A 19,475-nucleotide genomic window follows, 5' to 3' on the forward strand; every position below is an offset into this window, starting at 1 on the left:
ACTAAATACACTCTAAGGACTTATATGAACTGTCTAGTTTACTATTTTTCATCTTTATTATTATACATATCTTAACCTGTAGTGGATATATTGGCGCTGTTAAATCCTTGTACACACACATATATATATATATATATATATATATATATATATATATATATGCGTTCCCTCTAAGGCCAGTTTGTGAGCGGCCCAGCAGTAAAACAGTTAATTAGAGCAATTAGCAAACACTACACAATCAATACGGAAAGGTGTGGTTCCCTTCTTAACTGTTTCACTGCTGGGTCACTCACAAAACTGGCCTTAGAGGGACCACTGATATATATATATATATATATATATATATATATATATATATATATATATATATATATATATATATATATATATATATATATATATCCGGCACTCTCCTGTATAATATTTCATTGTTGCCCTTGTGATGTTTAAGGAAGGGGAAACTACTTGTTAAATTAAAATATGTTGTTTCAAACAAAGAATGCAAATTAACACTGATCTATCAACTCACGATATATATAAAAAAAAAGGTACAAGAGTACCCATGGCAGTTGAGTAACTCCAAAACACTGTAAACCCAAAGGTGGCAGATGACATTGTGGGATGAGCAGGCAGGTAGGTGTGCTTCTTTAGATACCGATAATCCCAGACGCCAGCCCCGATAGCCAAGAAAAATGATGAACAAATCAACATAACAGCTATCTGAAAAATAACATAGGCAAAAAATCTGTTTAGAAGATCTTTATGTTTTTATATATATATATATATATATATATATATATATATATATATATATATATATAATATAATATATATACACATACATATATATATATATATATATTTATATACACAAAAATAAAAATAAAAATAAAAATGTGGTGCTACACCTCTAATCAATTGCTAAGAAAAACAGTGCATGCAGTCCCAAAAATAATATGAACCTAAGTTACAAAAAGAGAAGGATTGAATAAATTTATATCAATCAAAGAAGGACCAAGGCTGCACAGGGTTCAGCATGCTTTATTACTAAAAAAACACCAAATTGCTCCCTAGGCAGGGACGTCTATTCTCCACCCAAATCCCAACAATAAAGAACCAACTACTAAAAACAAGAGAGCTGAAAACAGGGAACACAATCGAACCTCAAACAATGATACAGAAAATAACTATAGAGGTGCGATATAGAAAGCCCCTAACAGGCACAATGGTAAACTATATGGCACATATGGTATCAAAAAACACTCAAGTAACCGGTTACTGGATATAAGAATGGCAAGCGGGGCCCCAGAAAAAACTTTGTTGCTGACTGGAACTCTGTGGAAATAAGTGTCCAATCCTGAACAATGAATGCTGATGGCACACAATTGAAAACATGAATCACAGTCTTAGTAATAATTGCAGTTCAAAAGAAGTAGTGCAAAGTTATTCTGAAGTTGCCTGGCACATAAGTGTAAACTACACGCACAGGCTATGATCTTGTAAACTGCTACAATGTGTATGACATGTTGCCGCTTGCCTTTTCATCTGTTTATATGTGTCCGCTTGCCTTTTCATCTATTCATGATGTAACCATTTTCAGCACTGCATGTATACCATGTGTCAGATTGCTAATACACAGAGATGCTGTGCTTGTTCACATAAATAACGTTATCATCGCTACGGTAAGCAAGACTTATCCTCGCCTAATCTCACCTTCACGGGCGTCTGCACAAGCTTCCGTGCAGCTTGTATATGTGCGCGAACATACCCGACTTCACTGAGATCCCTTGAGGACTATGAGCTGGCGTCTTCACTCGCTTAACCGTATGAACAATCTTGAGTGCGTTTGGCGGTCCGTGTGATTCACCTGTTGCAAGCTCTACGTCACCAGTGTCTCTGCATGACCAGTTTCGCCCCTCCCACACAGGTAAGAGACCGGGGCTTCATCAGATGTGCTAGAGAGAGGCTAATCCTGACTTTTAAATGATTGCTTCACTTCAGGTTATGCCTCCTTTTGCACTGAGATGTAGTTTATAAAAAAAGTGATCAAACTACATTACGTGACATTTGCCACTTTTAGTATGTGCCATTCAAAAAATTGGGACAGGCTGGGAAAATCATTTTCTTTTATTACAATGTCAATAACTTCTTATTTCTTGTTATTACTCTTTGCCGTAGGGCCCAACTCTCAAGAATTTTCTGTTGCTCACAATATGGCCATCATCATGTTTACTTTTTAATACTAACAACTCTATGAATATTTTTAAATATTCATTGTTTTTACCACTAAAGACATCAGAGAATCAAATGAAGAAAGAAATACGATGAATGCCATATATTAATGTCATATGGCTTTAAGATACAATTTTTGCATACCCCATACAGTATATATTTCTCAATTTTATTACCATTGACCCTCAGAATACTAATTTTAAAGCTATTTATGCTCACCTAGATGAGTTATTATACCTTTCCATCACATTACTTATGAACCAAGTTTTTTCTACATCTAGTATATATCATAAACAGCTACAGGGAGTTGAATGGGGACATTTGCTAGAACTGGTGATTAATGTCTATTATATATATATATATATATATATATATATATATATATATATATATATATATATATATATATATATATATATATATATATATATATATATATATATATATATATATATACACCCAGGTAAGCGTTGGCATATCTGGATAACTTTATACAAACTTGTAAAGATTTATAAAAAACATGAGTATTCAATCTTCTCATTCAAACCAACAGGGCTTAATGTATTTAGTTTATGAATCCATCTAGATTCATGCTGAAGGATAATCCTATCCAAGTTGCCTCCTCGTCTATTTTCTTTAAATGCTTCTATACCCATTATCTGAAGTTTGCTGCAATCAGAGTTGTGGAATGCTCTGAAGTGTCTAGCTACTGGGCTATCATCTTCATTATTTTTTATGTCATCTCTGTGTTCACGTAGTCTCACCTTGAGCTCTCTAGTGGTTTTACCCACATAGAATTTTGGGCATGGGCAATTCAACAAATAAATAACATTTGTTGAAGTGCAGGAGATCCTGTCTTTGACATAGTGTACTTTTTTACGAGTAGGTGTACAAAAGCTATTTGACCTTTTTACGTATACGCAGTAGACCCAATGTCCACAGGGAACAGATCCCACTTGATTTCTTGCTATACTGAGCCAATTAGTATGTGGTTCCCTTTTGTACTCACTATGCACCAATTTATCTCTTATATTTGGTGCTCTCTTTGCTGTTAATAGTGGATATTCGGAGATGCATCCATTTAAGGAGGCATCATTGGTTAGAATATGCCAATGTGAGTTTAGAATACTCCGCAACTTATCCCAATGTGCATTATATCTTGTCACTAGTCTCGCGTGGTTTTCATCACTTGACACCTTGTGTTGACTATATAATAAGTCACTCCTAGGTGTATAACGTGCTCTTACCCAGGCTTTCTTAATTTGTCTCTTTGAGTAGCCTCTAGAAATGAATCTTGCCGCCATTTCCTTGGCCTGCCTTTCAAAGGCTGTTTGAGATGAACAACATCTTTTGAGCCTAAGAAATTGTCTCACTGGGACACCGTTTTTTTGTGCTTGTGGGTGATGACTTTGAGCGTGTAGCAAACTGTTTGTTGCTGTCTTTTTTCGATGGACTTCAGTGTGGATGATATTTCCTACTTTACTTATATTCAAGTCCAGAAATGTAGCTTCATTTTTGCTTACATTAAATGTGAGAAATAAGTTTAAATCATTCTCATTGAGGATTTTCACAAAGTCAATGACAGATTTTTCATCCCCTTTCCAGAGGATAAAGATATCGTCCACAAACCTGAGCCATACAATTACGTGCCTCTCTACCCATTCTGACAATTCACTGAAAACAACTTTGTTTTCCCAAAAAACAAGATGTAAACACGCATATGTGGATGCGCATGTGGCACCCATTGCGGTGCCCCTCAATTGTCTAAACAGCTTTCCATCAAAACAAAAGATATTGTTTTTAAGAATGAAATTTAGAAGTTCTAGTACCAATTTTGTGTTGTTTTCATATTCCTTCCCTCTAAGTTCTAAAAAGTATCTGGCTGCCTCCAGACCTACTGTATGAGGGATAGAGAAATAGAGAGATTCAACATCCATGGTAACTAGTAACATGTCCTCATCGACTGTGATTTTATCTAATTTCTTCAAAACATCTCCTGTATCACGAACAAAGGAGGATAGAGATTCCAAAAATGGACACAAGAAATTATCCACATATTTACTAATCCCCACCGTTGGTCCACCAATGCCCGAAATAATCGGGCGTCCCGGTGGATTAGTTAAATGCTTGTGGACTTTTGGGATGCAATAGAAGGTGGGTAATACTGGGTGGGGGTTATAGAGAGATTGATGTTCTTTGACAGTAAGAAGACCTTCATCTCTAGCCCGATTGAGCATGAATAACAATTCATTGCACAATTTTTCATAGGCACTACGGGGGACCTGTTCATATTGTTCAGTGACATTGAGTTGCCTTCTGGCCTCACGCACATATGCGTCCTGATTTAAGATAATAATGTTACCGCCTTTATCTGACGGCTTAAAAATAAGGTCCTTTCTTTTTATGAGTTCCTCTAAGGCTACTCGTTCATGTTTATTTAAGTTGTCACCAACTATCCCTGTAATCCCTATTTTATTAACATCTTCTTCCACACACCTAACCAAGGTGTGTATACTAGATGATAATGAGAGTTGGGGCATATATTTTGATTTAGGCTTAAATCTTGATTTCATAGGGTGTGCCTGATGCGCTTCACCTAAATCTTGATCATTCAATAACGAGACTAAGTCATCGACTGCTGCCGCGTCAGATGCTAAAATGGTGGGATCCATAGTGGCTTTGTTTTTCCACATTTTTTTAAGCAAAATCTTTCTGGCATACAAATTGAGATCTTTTACAAATTCAAAAGTATCCAGAGCATTAGAGGGACAGAAGGAGAGACCCTTTTTAAGCAGTTTTATATGCGCCTGGTTTAGGTCAGCAGAGGAGAGATTGATTACTGTCATTTCATCCTCTTTTTGACTTAAACTCTCCCCAACTGTCTCCAACATCTCAACTAAACTTGTTGATTCCTTGTTGCCTTGTTTGAGGTTCGATTGTGTTCCCTGTTTTCAGCTCTCTTGTTTTTAGTAGTGGGTTCTTTATTGTTGGGATTTGGGTGGAGAATAGACGTCCCTGCCTAGGGAGCAATTTGGTGTTTTTTAGTAATAAAGCATGTCGATGACTTAGTCTCGTTATTGTTAGGTGTGTGGAAGAAGATGTTAATAAAATAGGGATTACAGGGATAGTTGGTGACAACTTAAATAAACATGAACGAGTAGCCTTAGAGGAACTCATAAAAAGAAAGGACCTTATTTTTAAGCCGTCAGATAAAGGCGGTAACATTGTTATCTTAAATCAGGACGCATATGTGCGTGAGGTCAGAAGGCAACTCAATGTCACTGAACAATATGAACAGGTCCCCCGTAGTGCCTATTAAAAATTGTGCAATGAATTGTTATTCATGCTCAATCGGGCTAGAGATAAAGGTCTTCTTACCGTCAAAGAACATCAATCTCTCTATAACCCCCACCCAGTATTACCCACCTTCTATTGCATCCCAAAAGTCCACAAGCATTTAACTAATCCACCGGGACGCCCGATTATTTCGGGCATTGGTGGACCAACGGTGGGGATTAGTAAATATGTGGATCATTTCTTGTGTCCATTTTTGGAATCTCTATCCTCCTTTGTTCGTGATACAGGAGATGTTTTGAAGAAATTAGATAAAATCACAGTCGATGAGGACATGTTACTAGTTACCATGGATGTTGAATCTCTCTATTCCTCTATCCCTCATACAGTAGGTCTGGAGGCAGCCAGATACTTTTTAGAACTTAGAGGGAAGGAATATGAAAACAACACAAAATTGGTACTAGAACTTCTGAATTTCATTCTTAAAAACAATATCTTTTGTTTTGATGGAAAGCTGTTTAGACAATTGAGGGGCACCGCAATGGGTGCCACATGCGCATCCACATATGCGTGTTTACATCTTGTTTTTTGGGAAAACAAAGTTGTTTTCAGTGAATTGTCAGAATGGGTTGAGAAGCACGTAATTGTATGGCTCAGGTTTGTGGACGATATATTTATCCTCTGGAAAGGGGATGAAAAATCTGTCATTGACTTTGTGAAAATCCTCAATGAGAATGATTTAAACTTATTTCTCACATTTAATGTAAGCAAAAATGAAGCTACATTTCTGGACTTGAATATAAGTAAAGTAGGAAATATCATCCACACTGAAGTCCATCGAAAAAAGACAGCAACAAACAGTTTGCTACACGCTCAAAGTCATCACCCACAAGCACAAAAAAACTGTGTCCCAGTGGGACAATTTCTTAGGCTCAAAAGATGTTGTTCATCTCAAACAGCCTTTGAAAGGCAGGCTAAGGAAATGGCGGCAAGATTAATTTCTAGAGGCTACTCAAAGAGACAAGTTAAGAAAGCCTGGGTAAGAGCACGTTATACACCTAGGAGTGACTTATTATATAGTCAACGCAAGGTGTCAAGTGATGAAAACCACGCAAGACTAGTGACAAGATATAATGCACATTGGGATAAGTTGCGGAGTATTCTAAACTCACATTGGCATATTCTAACCAATGATGCCTCCTTAAATGGATGCATCTCCGAATATCCACTATTAACAGCAAAGAGAGCACCAAATATAAGAGATAAATTGGTGCATAGTGAGTACAAAAGGGAACCACATACTAATTGGCTCAGTATAGCAAGAAATCAAGTGGGATCTGTTCCCTGTGGACATTGGGTCTACTGCGTATACGTAAAAAGGTCAAATAGCTTTTGTACACCTACTCGTAAAAAAGTACACTATGTCAAAGACAGGATCTTCTGCACTTCAACAAATGTTATTTATTTGTTGAATTGCCCATGCCCAAAATTCTATGTGGGTAAAACCACTAGATAGCTCAAGGTGAGACTACGTGAACACAGAGATGACATCAAAAATAATGAAGATGATAGCCCAGTAGCTAGACACTTCAGAGCATTCCACAACTCTGATTGCAGCAAACTTCAGATAATGGGTATAGAAGCATTTAAAGAAAATAGACGAGGAGGCAACTTGGATAGGATTATCCTTCAGCATGAATCTAGATGGATTCATAGACTAAATACATTAAGCCCTGTTGGTTTGAATGAGAAGATTGAATACTCATGTTTTTTATAAATCTTTACAAGTTTGTATAAAGTTATCCAGATATGCCAACGCTTACCTGGGTATATATATATATATATATATATATATATATATATATATAATAGAAAAAAAGAGAGAGAGGGGGCGCCCTAAGTGTAAGAGAGGGGATGTGACCAAATAAATCTATACTTATATATCTATATATTAAGTACTTGTGTTAAAGATTGGTACTAGCAAATCTGAAAAATACTAGTGAAAAATCAGTATAATATGCTGTGTATACCAATATCAATGTGAATAGAGAGTGGTAAATAATACAATGTGCAATATTATGCGGTGAAAATTAGTGACAATGTAATACAAAGTGATACAAATAATATACAATCATACAAACACAATGGTAATAAAGTGAAAGTCTCTATTGGGATGGGAGGCAGCTATCTGTGATGATCCAGGCCAGGATCCAGGAGCGGCAATCTATGAAAAGAGAAAACAGAAGCGCCACATGTGGCGCTTCTGTTTTCTCTTTTCATATATATAATAGACATTAATCACCAGTTCTAGCAAATGTCCCCATTCAACTCCCTGTAGCTGTTTATGATATATACTAGATGTAGAAAAAACTTGGTTCATAAGTAATGTGATGGAAAGGTATAATAACTCATCTAGGTGAGCATAAATAGCTTTAAAATTAGTATTCTGAGGGTCAATGGTAATAAAATTGAGAAATATATACTGTATGGGGTATGCAAAAATTGTATCTTAAAGCCATATGACATTAATATATGGCATTCATCGTATTTCTTTCTTCATTTGATTCTCTGATGTCTTTAGTGGTAAAAACAATGAATATTTAAAAATATTCATAGAGTTGTTAGTATTAAAAAGTAAACATGATGATGGCCATATTGTGAGCAACAGAAAATTCTTGAGAGTTGGGCCCTACGGCAAAGAGTAATAACAAGAAATAAGAAGTTATTGACATTGTAATAAAAGAAAATGATTTTCCCAGCCTGTCCCAATTTTTTGAATGGCACATACTAAAAGTGGCAAATGTCACGTAATGTAGTTTGATCACTTTTTTTATAAACTACATCTCAGTGCAAAAGGAGGCATAACCTGAAGTGAAGCAATCATTTAAAAGTCAGGATTAGCCTCTCTCTAGCACATCTGATGAAGCCCCGGTCTCTTACCTGTGTGGGAGGGGCGAAACTGGTCATGCAGAGACACTGGTGACGTAGAGCTTGCAACAGGTGAATCACACGGACCGCCAAACGCACTCAAGATTGTTCATACGGTTAAGCGAGTGAAGACGCCAGCTCATAGTCCTCAAGGGATCTCAGTGAAGTCGGGTATGTTCGTGCACATATACAAGCTGCACGGAAGCTTATGCAGACGCCCGTGAAGGTGAGATTAGGCGAGGATAAGTCTTGCTTACCGTAGCGATGATAAAGTTATTTATGTGAACAAGCACAGCATCTGTGTATTAGCAATCTGACACATGGTATACATGCAGTGCTGAAAATGGTTACATCATGAATAGATGAAAAGGCAAGCGGACACATATAAACAGATGAAAAGGCAAGCGGCAACATGTCATACACATTGTAGCAGTTTACAAGATCATAGCCTGTGCGTGTAGTTTACACTTATGTGCCAGGCAACTTCAGAATAACTTTGCACTACTTCTTTTGAACTGCAATTATTACTAAGACTGTGATTCATGTTTTCAATTGTGTGCCATCAGCATTCATTGTTCAGGATTGGACACTTATTTCCACAGAGTTCCAGTCAGCAACAAAGTTTTTTCTGGGGCCCCGCTTGCCATTCTTATATCCAGTAACCGGTTACTTGAGTGTTTTTTGATACCATATGTGCCATATAGTTTACCATTGTGCCTGTTAGGGGCTTTCTATATCGCACCTCTATAGTTATTTTCTGTATCATTGTTTGAGGTTCGATTGTGTTCCCTGTTTTCAGCTCTCTTGTTTTTAGTAGTGGGTTCTTTATTGTTGGGATTTGGGTGGAGAATAGACATCCCTGCCTAGGGTGCAATTTGGTGTTGTTTAGTAATAAAGCATGCTGAACCCTGTGCAGCCTTGGTCCTTCTTTGATTGATATAAATTTATTCAATCCTTCTCTTTTTGTATTTTAGGTTCATATATATATACACATACACACACACATATATATATATATATATACTGTATAAATAAAACCATACACACACACATACATATACACACAGTATAGATATATATTTAAAAAAGGATCTATGTGCTCTTACATATATCACTGTTTTGTTGATAACGCTGTCCAGCCTGCTGGTTTTCAGACAGACCCTACCAGAATTCTTCATTATTTTAGTGTCAAAGCCTAAAACAGAAAAATCATCTTTCTCAACTGGAATAGCCAAAATGCTATATACACATCAAGCTAGACATATATTGTTACATAATTTTTTAATATAACTGTAAACAACAACAATACTAATATAGCGCTACAAGTATGTGCCAGGAATACAAAGTATCTGAGTAGAGGTAAAAAACAAAACAATCCCATTCTCTAACTGTTATTACAGCAATATTACCCTTGCAGCAACTTATTTCTATTCCAAAACGTCATCTATTGAAATATAAAATGAACATATCAGATACTCGTTAGAAAGCTTAGCGCTGCGGAATCTGTTGGCGCTCTAAAAATAACTGATAATAAAAAGCTGGCCCTTGTAAAATTAATTGGTGGTAACCTCAACATGCAGGCAGCAGAGGAGGAGAGTAAGACACAATGAAGACATTTGTATAATTTGTGAATAATAGTCCTAGTCAATAGCTGCAATAAACATGGTATACAATAGAGCACTGGTTTTCAAACCTGTCCTCACGCCTCTCTAACAGGCCATATTTTTAGGATTTCTGAACTGGAGCACAGATGAAACAATCAGCTGATTTGTAACCATGGTTATTTTTCCTGCTCTCATCCAAGGTAATCCTGAAAACCTGACCTGTTTGGGAGGCCTGAGGACAGGTTTTAAAACCAGTGCAATAGACGGACGTAAAAGTTTATTTGAAATGCACATGTGAAGTCTGCTATTAAAATGATAACTTACAACATGTACTTAGCATTATTAATAGGGCAGTTAGAAGTACCTGTACCATGTTACAATATTTTAATATCTCCTACCACATATTTTATTGCCTGTCAGGCAATTTTTCATTTACTTAGAAGGCAAGGGACAATTGTGTGGCTGGATATTCCTTTGTTCAATTTTCCTTTAGCCAAAACAACTATGCTGGTTAATTAACAGGTTCTGTAATGTTCTCCTTTTTATATTATCTGTTTGCATTGCATTGTGTAATATTTTTCTTTATACACTTTAGGCCAGATTACAAGTGGAGCGCTAAATATCGCTTTCATGAAAGCGATATTTGGGCTCCACTGTGTAATACCAGCGCACGTTAATGTGGGCTGGTATTACAAGTTGTCAGCAATGCAAATTGTTCTCCAATCAGCGTTCTTCCTATATGGCACTTTTGTTGTGTTTATTGGACAACAATTCAAACCGTTAGCTCATAGAAAATTTGACTTTTGAAGTGGGCTGCGGATCTCATGGTATTTGAATTTAATATCTATTTTAGAAAATAAGTTATAGCGCATCTTTAATACAACTGATGAATTAAAATCCATCTAAAATATCACTATCATTCTGGATCTGATTTTAAAAAGGGGAGAGTTAGTAATTTAGAGGGTTGGGTCTATTGTTTATTTTTTTCTACTTGTGTGTTTAGTTTGAGCTGTGTTTTAATGTGATAGTTCCAAATTCGTGCTAAAGCACTTAATGTCTACGGATTGATATTGTAATATACAAGCATAACCCTGCTACATATTTCTCCCTAATTTGCTTTAACAGAGAATATAAGATTAGAAACAGCAGAAAATGACTGTGGGAAGCTGCGTCTATTCCAGTTACATGTCAGGATTTGCAAATAAGTTAAGTGCTGAGTGGAGTTTGTCTACTGAAAAACAATTGCAGCATTTCACACATTAAAAAAAAATTCAAACTCACCTAGTATGTTATTTTACTGTTAAACTGCATAAACATATTATAATTACAAGGTGATTACTACCCCCTTAAGGTTATCATTGCAGATTAGAATATAGGCATGAAAATATGTGTATGTATTTCTTTTTTATTGACTGCATTTATTACTGAGTAATAAATTAGGTATGTTGCTACCTACTGGAATATTGTGTGAATGGGAACCATAAAGGAAAAGTCTAATGTTAGTGATAAAGGGAAATGAAATCCATTTTCTTTTGTTTGAATTAGTTTTCTATTTATCTCTGTCAGTGCAAACAAAGTTGTATAGAAACCCTTTTGGATTATCTTATGTTACACACAGCCTTGTTTGGACAGTATATTTTATTTCCTGTTTTATATCTGCCCCTTCATCAGGTGAAAACAGATAAGAGGCAACTTAAATAAAAACATATCTATACCTAAATACAAAAATAAAAGAATCTCAGCACTCCAGACAAATGTTAAAGAAGAGTACATATAATTCAAAAGAGCATTAATCTCATGCCCAATAAACTCTCCATACACTCAGAACAAGCACAACAAACATACAGAAGCACATGTTTGCTGTTCTGATGAAGCCTGATGAGACAGTTTTGCTAACCTGAGAAACGCGTTGCTGATTTTATTATGTTATTAAAGTAAGTTTTGAACCTTACAACTTGCTACCAAACATTTATTGCTCATCACTTGTATCCTGAACTGGAGAGAAAAAATCTTTGTAGGTACTACATCCCCAGTGTTGGTGAATCACGAGAGGCCAGTCTGCCGGATGACAGAGAATCCAGTCTGCTACATTTGCACCATATAGGGGTGCTTTCTCACATGTGAGTGAATTTTTTACTTTGTATATTGTTTATCCGATTATATGCAGTACTAGGCCATGTGGCGGTTCTGTTTTTACTTATCATCTATTTAAAACTGTCTCTAATTGGCTACAGCAGAGAAGGTAACCTAAGTTACAACATGGCAGCTCCCATTGTTTTATAGAAACTAAAACGTTACACTTATTTTGTCAATATTTATACAGCTAATGAAACTTTAAAAAATACATTCTAAGACTAATGTTTTCTTTGAATGCATCATTATATCTAGCATTTATTTAGTGTTTAATATCCCTTTAATGTTTCTCAAATTATGAAGATTGATGAAAGAGTTGACCTTGCCAGTATTAAAACCAATAACAGCCCAAAGGACTGAACAGGTACTGCAGGCAATGCAGCAAGCCACTTAACTGAGCTATCTCGCTGTACTAATTTATTTTTTAACCTACCTGCATAAATGACAAGACCATAGCAGCTTAATGTATTGCGGATTCTGCAGCCTCGTAGCAGAATATTGTCATTATTCAGAGGGTATGTTTTGTCTTTCCAGGCCAGGGTGCCCACAAACTTGTGCAAATTAACGTTGGGAAATTCACATGTCACCAAACCTGTAAAGACAAAATACTTCATAGATCCAACTTGAATCAACGTTTGTTTATTTACAGAGGAGAGACCTAAAACTTACCGTCAAAATCAGCAAGTGCACTCTCAGAATTCAGGGCAGAATGTGTGACCGCTAGGGATTGACGAAATTTGAGGTTCGTCTCTCTGGCAAAAATAGATAAAGTGGAAGTGAAGTAATTCAGACAGAAAAGAAAAAACTCCAAGCTATTTGAGGTTTACAAAAATGATTCACCTTCAGTAGAACATTTTTTTCCACACAAAGTAAAAGTCGTTTGTGTTTAATTTATTAAAAATATTTTTAAAGTCCCTGATAGTACAATAATTATATTAATTATATGCAGTGCTAAGAAACTTTTTAAGATCTGCCATAGGTACTACTCAGCTGTAACTACTATTAATAATATTCGTTTAGTAACATCTAGTAAAAAAAGGGAACATACTGTAAGCAGCAGCACCACTTCCCTCCATGCCATGGGCCGCAATACGCTTGCACCATCTTTTTCTTGAGGATCTTTATCTGCCATTTGCTAATTTTCCTTTAATAGAGCACAGTGCAGCATGTCTCCATTGCTTTCTAAGGCCAGATTAAAAGTAGATCACTATTTAATACTCTCTCGCTTGAGCGCTAACTGCGCTAGAAGTAAGCTTTTTGCTCTTGTTGGGTTGCACTCATATTATGAGTTGAAAATAAACTGTTTTCTCACACAAGCTAACCCGATGAGCACAAAAAGCTGAACTTGGAATATCTTGTGTGCACGTGAAAATTACATTAATATAAAAAATCAACTAACATCTTACCCGTCAATCCCTGCTGTTTCTACATAGCAAAGGCTATTTGGTTCTGTACTGTATAACAGTAACATATCTGCCTATGAACAACAAAAACAAATTGTTATCACTCTTTATTGTCATTTAAGTAAACCCCAAATTGTAAACTGGTATTATTACCGTTATGCAGATTTGTATATTGGCAGCACAGGATCAGGGTCTATAAGCACAGGTTAGTAAAAAAAAAACGTCCTGACTTTTCATCCCACTTAAAGGGACAGTTTAGTCAAAATTAAACTTTCATGATACAGATAGGGAATGCAATTTTAAACAACTTTCCAATTTACTTTTATCATCAAATTTGCTTTGTTCTCTTGGAATTATTTGTTGATAGCTAAACCTAGGTAGGGTCATATGCTAATTTCTAAGACCTTGAAGGCCGCCTCTTATGTCAGTGCATTTTGACAGTTTTTCACAGCTAGACAGCGCCAGTTCATGTGTGCCATATAGATAACATTGTGCTTACTTCCATGGAGTTATTTATGAGTCAGCTCTGATTGGCTGAAATGCAAGTCTGTCAAAAGCACTGAGATAAAGGGGCAGGCTGCAGGGGTTTAGATAAAAGGTAATCACAGAGGTAAAAAAAAGTGTATTAATATAACCGTATTGGTTATGCAAAACTGAAGAATGGGTAATAAAGGGATTATCTATTTTTTTAAGCAATAAAAAACTTGGAGTAGACTGTCCCTTTAAGTAACACAAGAATTCACAATGTAACATGTGCACTAACTATTGTGTGCGTCTTAAAAAATATATCTGCTTAAGAACATACAGTTTCTGACAAGCTGAACATCCAAGTGTGCAAAACATAGTGCAAAAGAGAAGAGGAATTATATTGCAACATTGTATCATTTGAGAAATTGGAAAACCAACCCAGTTACCCTCTGAGAGTCTAGTGAAAATTCTGGTCTTGCCCTTGAGAATACTCAATGTGCTGGTGAATTTACCTTTTTGAATTTAGCTTTGTTCAAACTAAAGAACAAAATTTATCCTTACTGATAATCTAATTTCTTTCATGGTGGTGAGAGTACACAAGGCATTATTCCTAGGGAATTAAACTCCTGGCTACCAGGAGGAGGCAAAGATATCCCACCTTGTACAAGCTTTTAATCCCTCTCGCCTCTCTGATATCACAGTCCAATGTAAAGCCGAGACAAGCAGAAAATTGAAAGTAGGAAAGGACAAAGGCAAAATGAGATGCATAATACACTGCCACCATTATGAAAAATAAAAAAGGGTAGGTCTTGTGGACTCTCACCACCATGAAAGAAATGAAATTATCAGGTAAGTATGAATTTTGTTTTCTTTCATAAGGTGGTGAGAGTCCAACAAGCACACCCAAGCTGTGGAGTCTACAAGTAAATGGGTGGGAAAAGGTATGCAGGCACCTAAGTACCACCACCAAGACTGTAGGACTTTCCTTCCAAAAGCTCCCTCTTTATCAATCTCACAATTAGAAACTAATCTATTAGAAAGGGCTGAAAAATTCTGGAAGAGATTTCCTGCTTCCAAGAAGCCATACACAATGAATGCTTTAACTAGGAAGCTAAGTAATGACCGTAGTCCTCAGACTTATACATGGACACATAAAAAACTAAACATTCTTTTAAAAAAACACACAAAATAAAAAAAAAAACAGAGAAAAAAATCTTATCATGAAAGAGATAAAGATAAGGAATCTCACAAGAAAAGGCAAACAAACCAGATACTCTACTTGTGAAAATGTAGTAAATAAAACCCCACATTTAAATAAGCAAAATGCTGAGACCATACATAGGTTTAAAATAAGAGACTATAAAAGGTCCTCAGGAAGAGAAAATGTCTAACTATTAGTGAGACTAAAAATACAAAAGTGTGGTCTTTTTACCATTGTTTGGCGAAAATAAAGAACCTTTTATTTTTACTATACCAGCATACGGTACATTTTTTTTCGTTTTACAAGTATTAGTGAGACTAGATCTAGAACAAGGGATAAATGTCAGAGAACTTAAAAAAATAAGCAGATAAGTCCTTGGTTAAATTTCTTGAAAGAATTGGAAAATATTGAAATAGTGGTAAAAACCAAATAGGAATATTTTTGGACATCCAGTCAAGGAGGCCCATTTATCAAGCTACGTATGGAGCTTGAAGGGCCGTGTTTCTGGCGAGTCTTCAAACTCACCAGAAACACCAGTTATGAAGCAGCGGTCGAAAGACCGCTGCTCCATCACCCTGTCCGCCTGCTCTGATGAGGTGGACAGGAATTGCCGTAATTCAACCTGATCGAGTACGATCAGGTTGATTGACACCCCCCTGCTGGCGGCCAATTGGCCGCAAGTCTGCAGGGGTCGGCGTTGCACCAGCAGCTCTTGGTGAGCTGCTGGTGCAATGCTGAATATGGAGAGCGTATTGCTCTCCGCATTCAGCGATGTCTTGTGGACCTGATCCGCACTGTCGGATCAGGTCCACAAGACCTATGATAAATAGGCCTCTAAATCTGCATTAACAGGTCTGTATGATCAAGCTGGAGCTTAGATGCTTCTAAGTGGTAAAACAAATGAAGGATAAAAGGAAAGCTAGTTGAAGTACCAAATAGCTACAGGAGCCATGGAAACTATGAAAAAAGAATCTCAGGCTCTAGCAAAGCATGTGAATAAAGAGAGATTTAAACAAGAGTCCATAAGGTCAAAATGTGAAATAAGAGATTCACCACTAAGAAAACCCCTTGAAGGAGAAAACCTTTCCCCCAGCTGAAGAAGTTGTAAACTGAATCAATCCACCTCACAAAGTTCACTTATAAGATGTAAAATGCAGTTAGAATAAAGAACGCAGGTCAAGTTAATTCAAGGGACTTCCTTCGTTGATAAGGAAACTAGAGATTCCCTTGTGAAAATCAATATATGCCACAGCTGTGACATTGTCTGACCTAAAAACAAAGACAAGTGTGCCATTTGAGTTAAGAGGCCAAGTCTGAGGACCAAAGTATAAAAAAAAAATTAATAGTAATCTTAACTCCTGAGTAGTGATGTCGCGAATTGTTCGCCGGCGATTAGTTCCCGGCGAACATAGCATGTTCGCGTTCGCCGCGACGGGCGAACATATGTGATGTTCGATCCGCCCCCTATTCGTCACCATTGCGTAATACTTTGACCCTGTACCTCACAGTAAGCAGGCACATTCCAGCCAATCAGCAGCAGACCCTCCCTCCCAGACCCTCCTACCTCCTGGACAGCATCCATTTTAGATTCATTCGGAAGTTGCCTGCCTGCCAGCATGTGTGTCAGGCTCACAGCGTATACTGTTCCCACTTGCCCAGTGCCACCACTCATATCTGGTGTAACAGTAGTGTAGATTTAAAAAAAAACAACACTTTTTTGACTGTGTTAAATAATAGCAGTCAGTTTCTTTCACACATGTGCATTTAAGTGCCTGCCTGCCAGGGCACAGTGTCACCCCAGTGCAACTCATATCTGGTGTAACAGTAGTGTAGATTTAAAAAACAACAACACTTTTTTGACTGTGTTAAATAATAGCAGTCAGTTTCCTTCACACGTGTGCGTTTAAGTGCCTGCCTGCCAGGGCACAGTGTCACCCCAGTGCAACTCATATCTGGTGTAACAGTAGTGAAGATTTAAAAAAAAAAAAAACTTTTTTGACTGTGAAATAATAGCAGTCAGTTTCCTTCACACGTGTGCGTTTCAGTGCCTGCTAGGGCACAGTGTCACAGTGTCACCCCAGTGCAACTCATATCTGGTGTAACAGTAGTGTAGATTTAAAAAAAAACAACACTTTTTTGACTATGTTAAATAATAGCAGTCAGTTTCCTTCACACGTGTGTGTTTCAGTGCCTGCCTGCCAGGGCACAGTGTCACCTTAGACCTTGAAGCCCACCTTAGACCTTGAAGCCCACCTCTTTCAGATTGCATTTTAACAGATTTTCACCACTAGAGGGTGTTAGTTCACGTATTTCATATAGATAACACTGTGCTCGTGCACAAGAAGTTATCTGGAAGCAGGCACTGATCGGCTAGACTGCAAGTCTGTCAGAAGAACTGAAAAAAGGGGCAGTTTGCAGAGGCTTAGCTACAAGATAATCACAGAGGTTAAAAGTATATTATTATAAATGTGTTAGTTATGCAAAACTGGGAAATGGGTAATAAAGGGATCATCTATCTTTTAAAACAATAAAAATTCTGGTGTAGACTGTCCCTTTAAACGGGGAGTTTGGTCTGTCACTGTGAAGCGGGCGTAACCCTTACACTACTTGATCGATACAACATCATACCTGATGTTTTAAAGCACGTTCCAAACAATTTAGCAATGTTAGGTGATTTATGCCCTTTATGGATTAAAACCAGACTCTGCATCAACTATGTAATTTTCCATGGGAGTTTTGCCATGGATCCCCCTCCGGCATGCCACAGTCCAGGTGTTAGTACCCTTGAAACAACTTTTCCATCACTATTGTGGCCAGAAAGAGTCCCTGTGGGTTTTAAAATTCGCCTGCCTATTGAAGTCTATGGCGGTTTGCCCGGTTCGCCCGTTCGCGAACAGTTGTGGAAGTTCACGTCCGCCGTTCACGAACGCAAAATTTTAGGTTTGCGACATCACTACTCCTGAGGAAAGCAACTTCCTGCACTCTCCTCAGACTTCATCTCACTCAGGAGACTGACATCAGTATAAATTATAATCCAAGAGGTACTAATAAATAACACCTCCAGAAGACTGGAGTGGTGAATAAACCACTATAACAGTGACTGTTTTATAGTGGGGAGCAAAGGATTACTAAGAAAACAGAATGAGATATCTGCACTAAGGAATTAGTAAGACAAATATATACAGCTGATATAGAATTCGCAAAGGGAAAAAATAACAGATGGTGAAGCGATTCACGTGAGACTTCCAAACATAGAGCCAAACTTGGAGAAATTAACAGGCTGTTTGAACTTGGATCTGCACTGAACCATAAGAGAAAGTCCCATGGAAAGTCCTACAAAGACTCAGACATACAGCTCATAATTGAAAAGAACAACATTTCTAAAAAATGATTTTCCTACTGTGCTGCAAAAACAGTTCATGACTATTGGTTAAAGACAATGAAAAGAGGAAAAATAGTTTCCATAAATGGAACTACAGGCAAAAATTTGGTAACTTATAATAGACAAAGGAGTTCTCAGAACCTATCCAAAAGTTTGGGAATTATAGTAGGTTCCATGGAAGAGCCAAAAACAGACTGTGTTTGTCTAGAATGACAATGTTTGGGAACTGGTGGTGGACAGCATTATGTAAGAAAGCAGCCTTCAAATCTATTGAAAACATAAATAAACCATTATGAACTACGATAAAATGGACCAACCAGAATCCATCTTAAGAGAAGGAATTCAGAGAAACCTGATAATGATCTGAAATCCAAAATAGGTCATAAACTTCCCCTTTTCTTGGGAAAAAAGAACAAAATATAATTAGGCTATTGATCTTATTCCAAAAACTGGAACCAGGACTAGCACTTTCTAGGTTCAAGGTCAAGGACTGAGAGAGAAAAAAAGGACTCCTGACTGTATAGGATTTTTCAAAAGAAGACAGACAAAATGCATTCATCAAAGGAAATGTTGGCCTAAAGCCCATACTGTAATTATGATTAAAATCCAGAAAATCTAGACATACTGCGACTAGGCCCTTTGAGAAAGAAATAATTTACCACCTACCAGAAAAGAATCTGGATTGTTGGTCCAAGTTAGGATGAAAACGTCTAGATTGTTTGGCCTTATTCCAAAAAACACTAAGCTTCCAGACATATCTTGGAAAAATCAAGTGTCTGAGAAAAGGAGGAAAATGTAGGTTCCAAGATTGACCAAGGAGTTAAAATGGC

At 37.0% G+C, this 19,475-nt stretch overlaps 1 protein-coding gene across 1 annotated transcript in view; it reads right to left on the reverse strand.

Annotated features, from left to right (window-relative positions):
• Window positions 1–19,475, reverse strand: part of LOC128647319 (phospholipid-transporting ATPase IC-like) — a 304,249-nt gene that overhangs the window by 178,831 nt on the left and 105,943 nt on the right. The window contains exons 6-10 of the mRNA XM_053700103.1: window positions 13,598–13,668; window positions 12,861–12,943; window positions 12,625–12,783; window positions 9,555–9,649; window positions 561–720 (exon numbers count right to left, since the gene is read on the reverse strand). Of these exons, the coding sequence (XP_053556078.1) occupies window positions 561–720; window positions 9,555–9,649; window positions 12,625–12,783; window positions 12,861–12,943; window positions 13,598–13,668 (568 nt within the window). The remainder of the gene's footprint in view (window positions 1–560; window positions 721–9,554; window positions 9,650–12,624; window positions 12,784–12,860; window positions 12,944–13,597; window positions 13,669–19,475) is intronic.

This window comes from Bombina bombina, chromosome 2 (genome assembly GCF_027579735.1).
Source record: "Bombina bombina isolate aBomBom1 chromosome 2, aBomBom1.pri, whole genome shotgun sequence".
Lineage (NCBI taxonomy): Eukaryota > Metazoa > Chordata > Amphibia > Anura > Bombinatoridae > Bombina > Bombina bombina.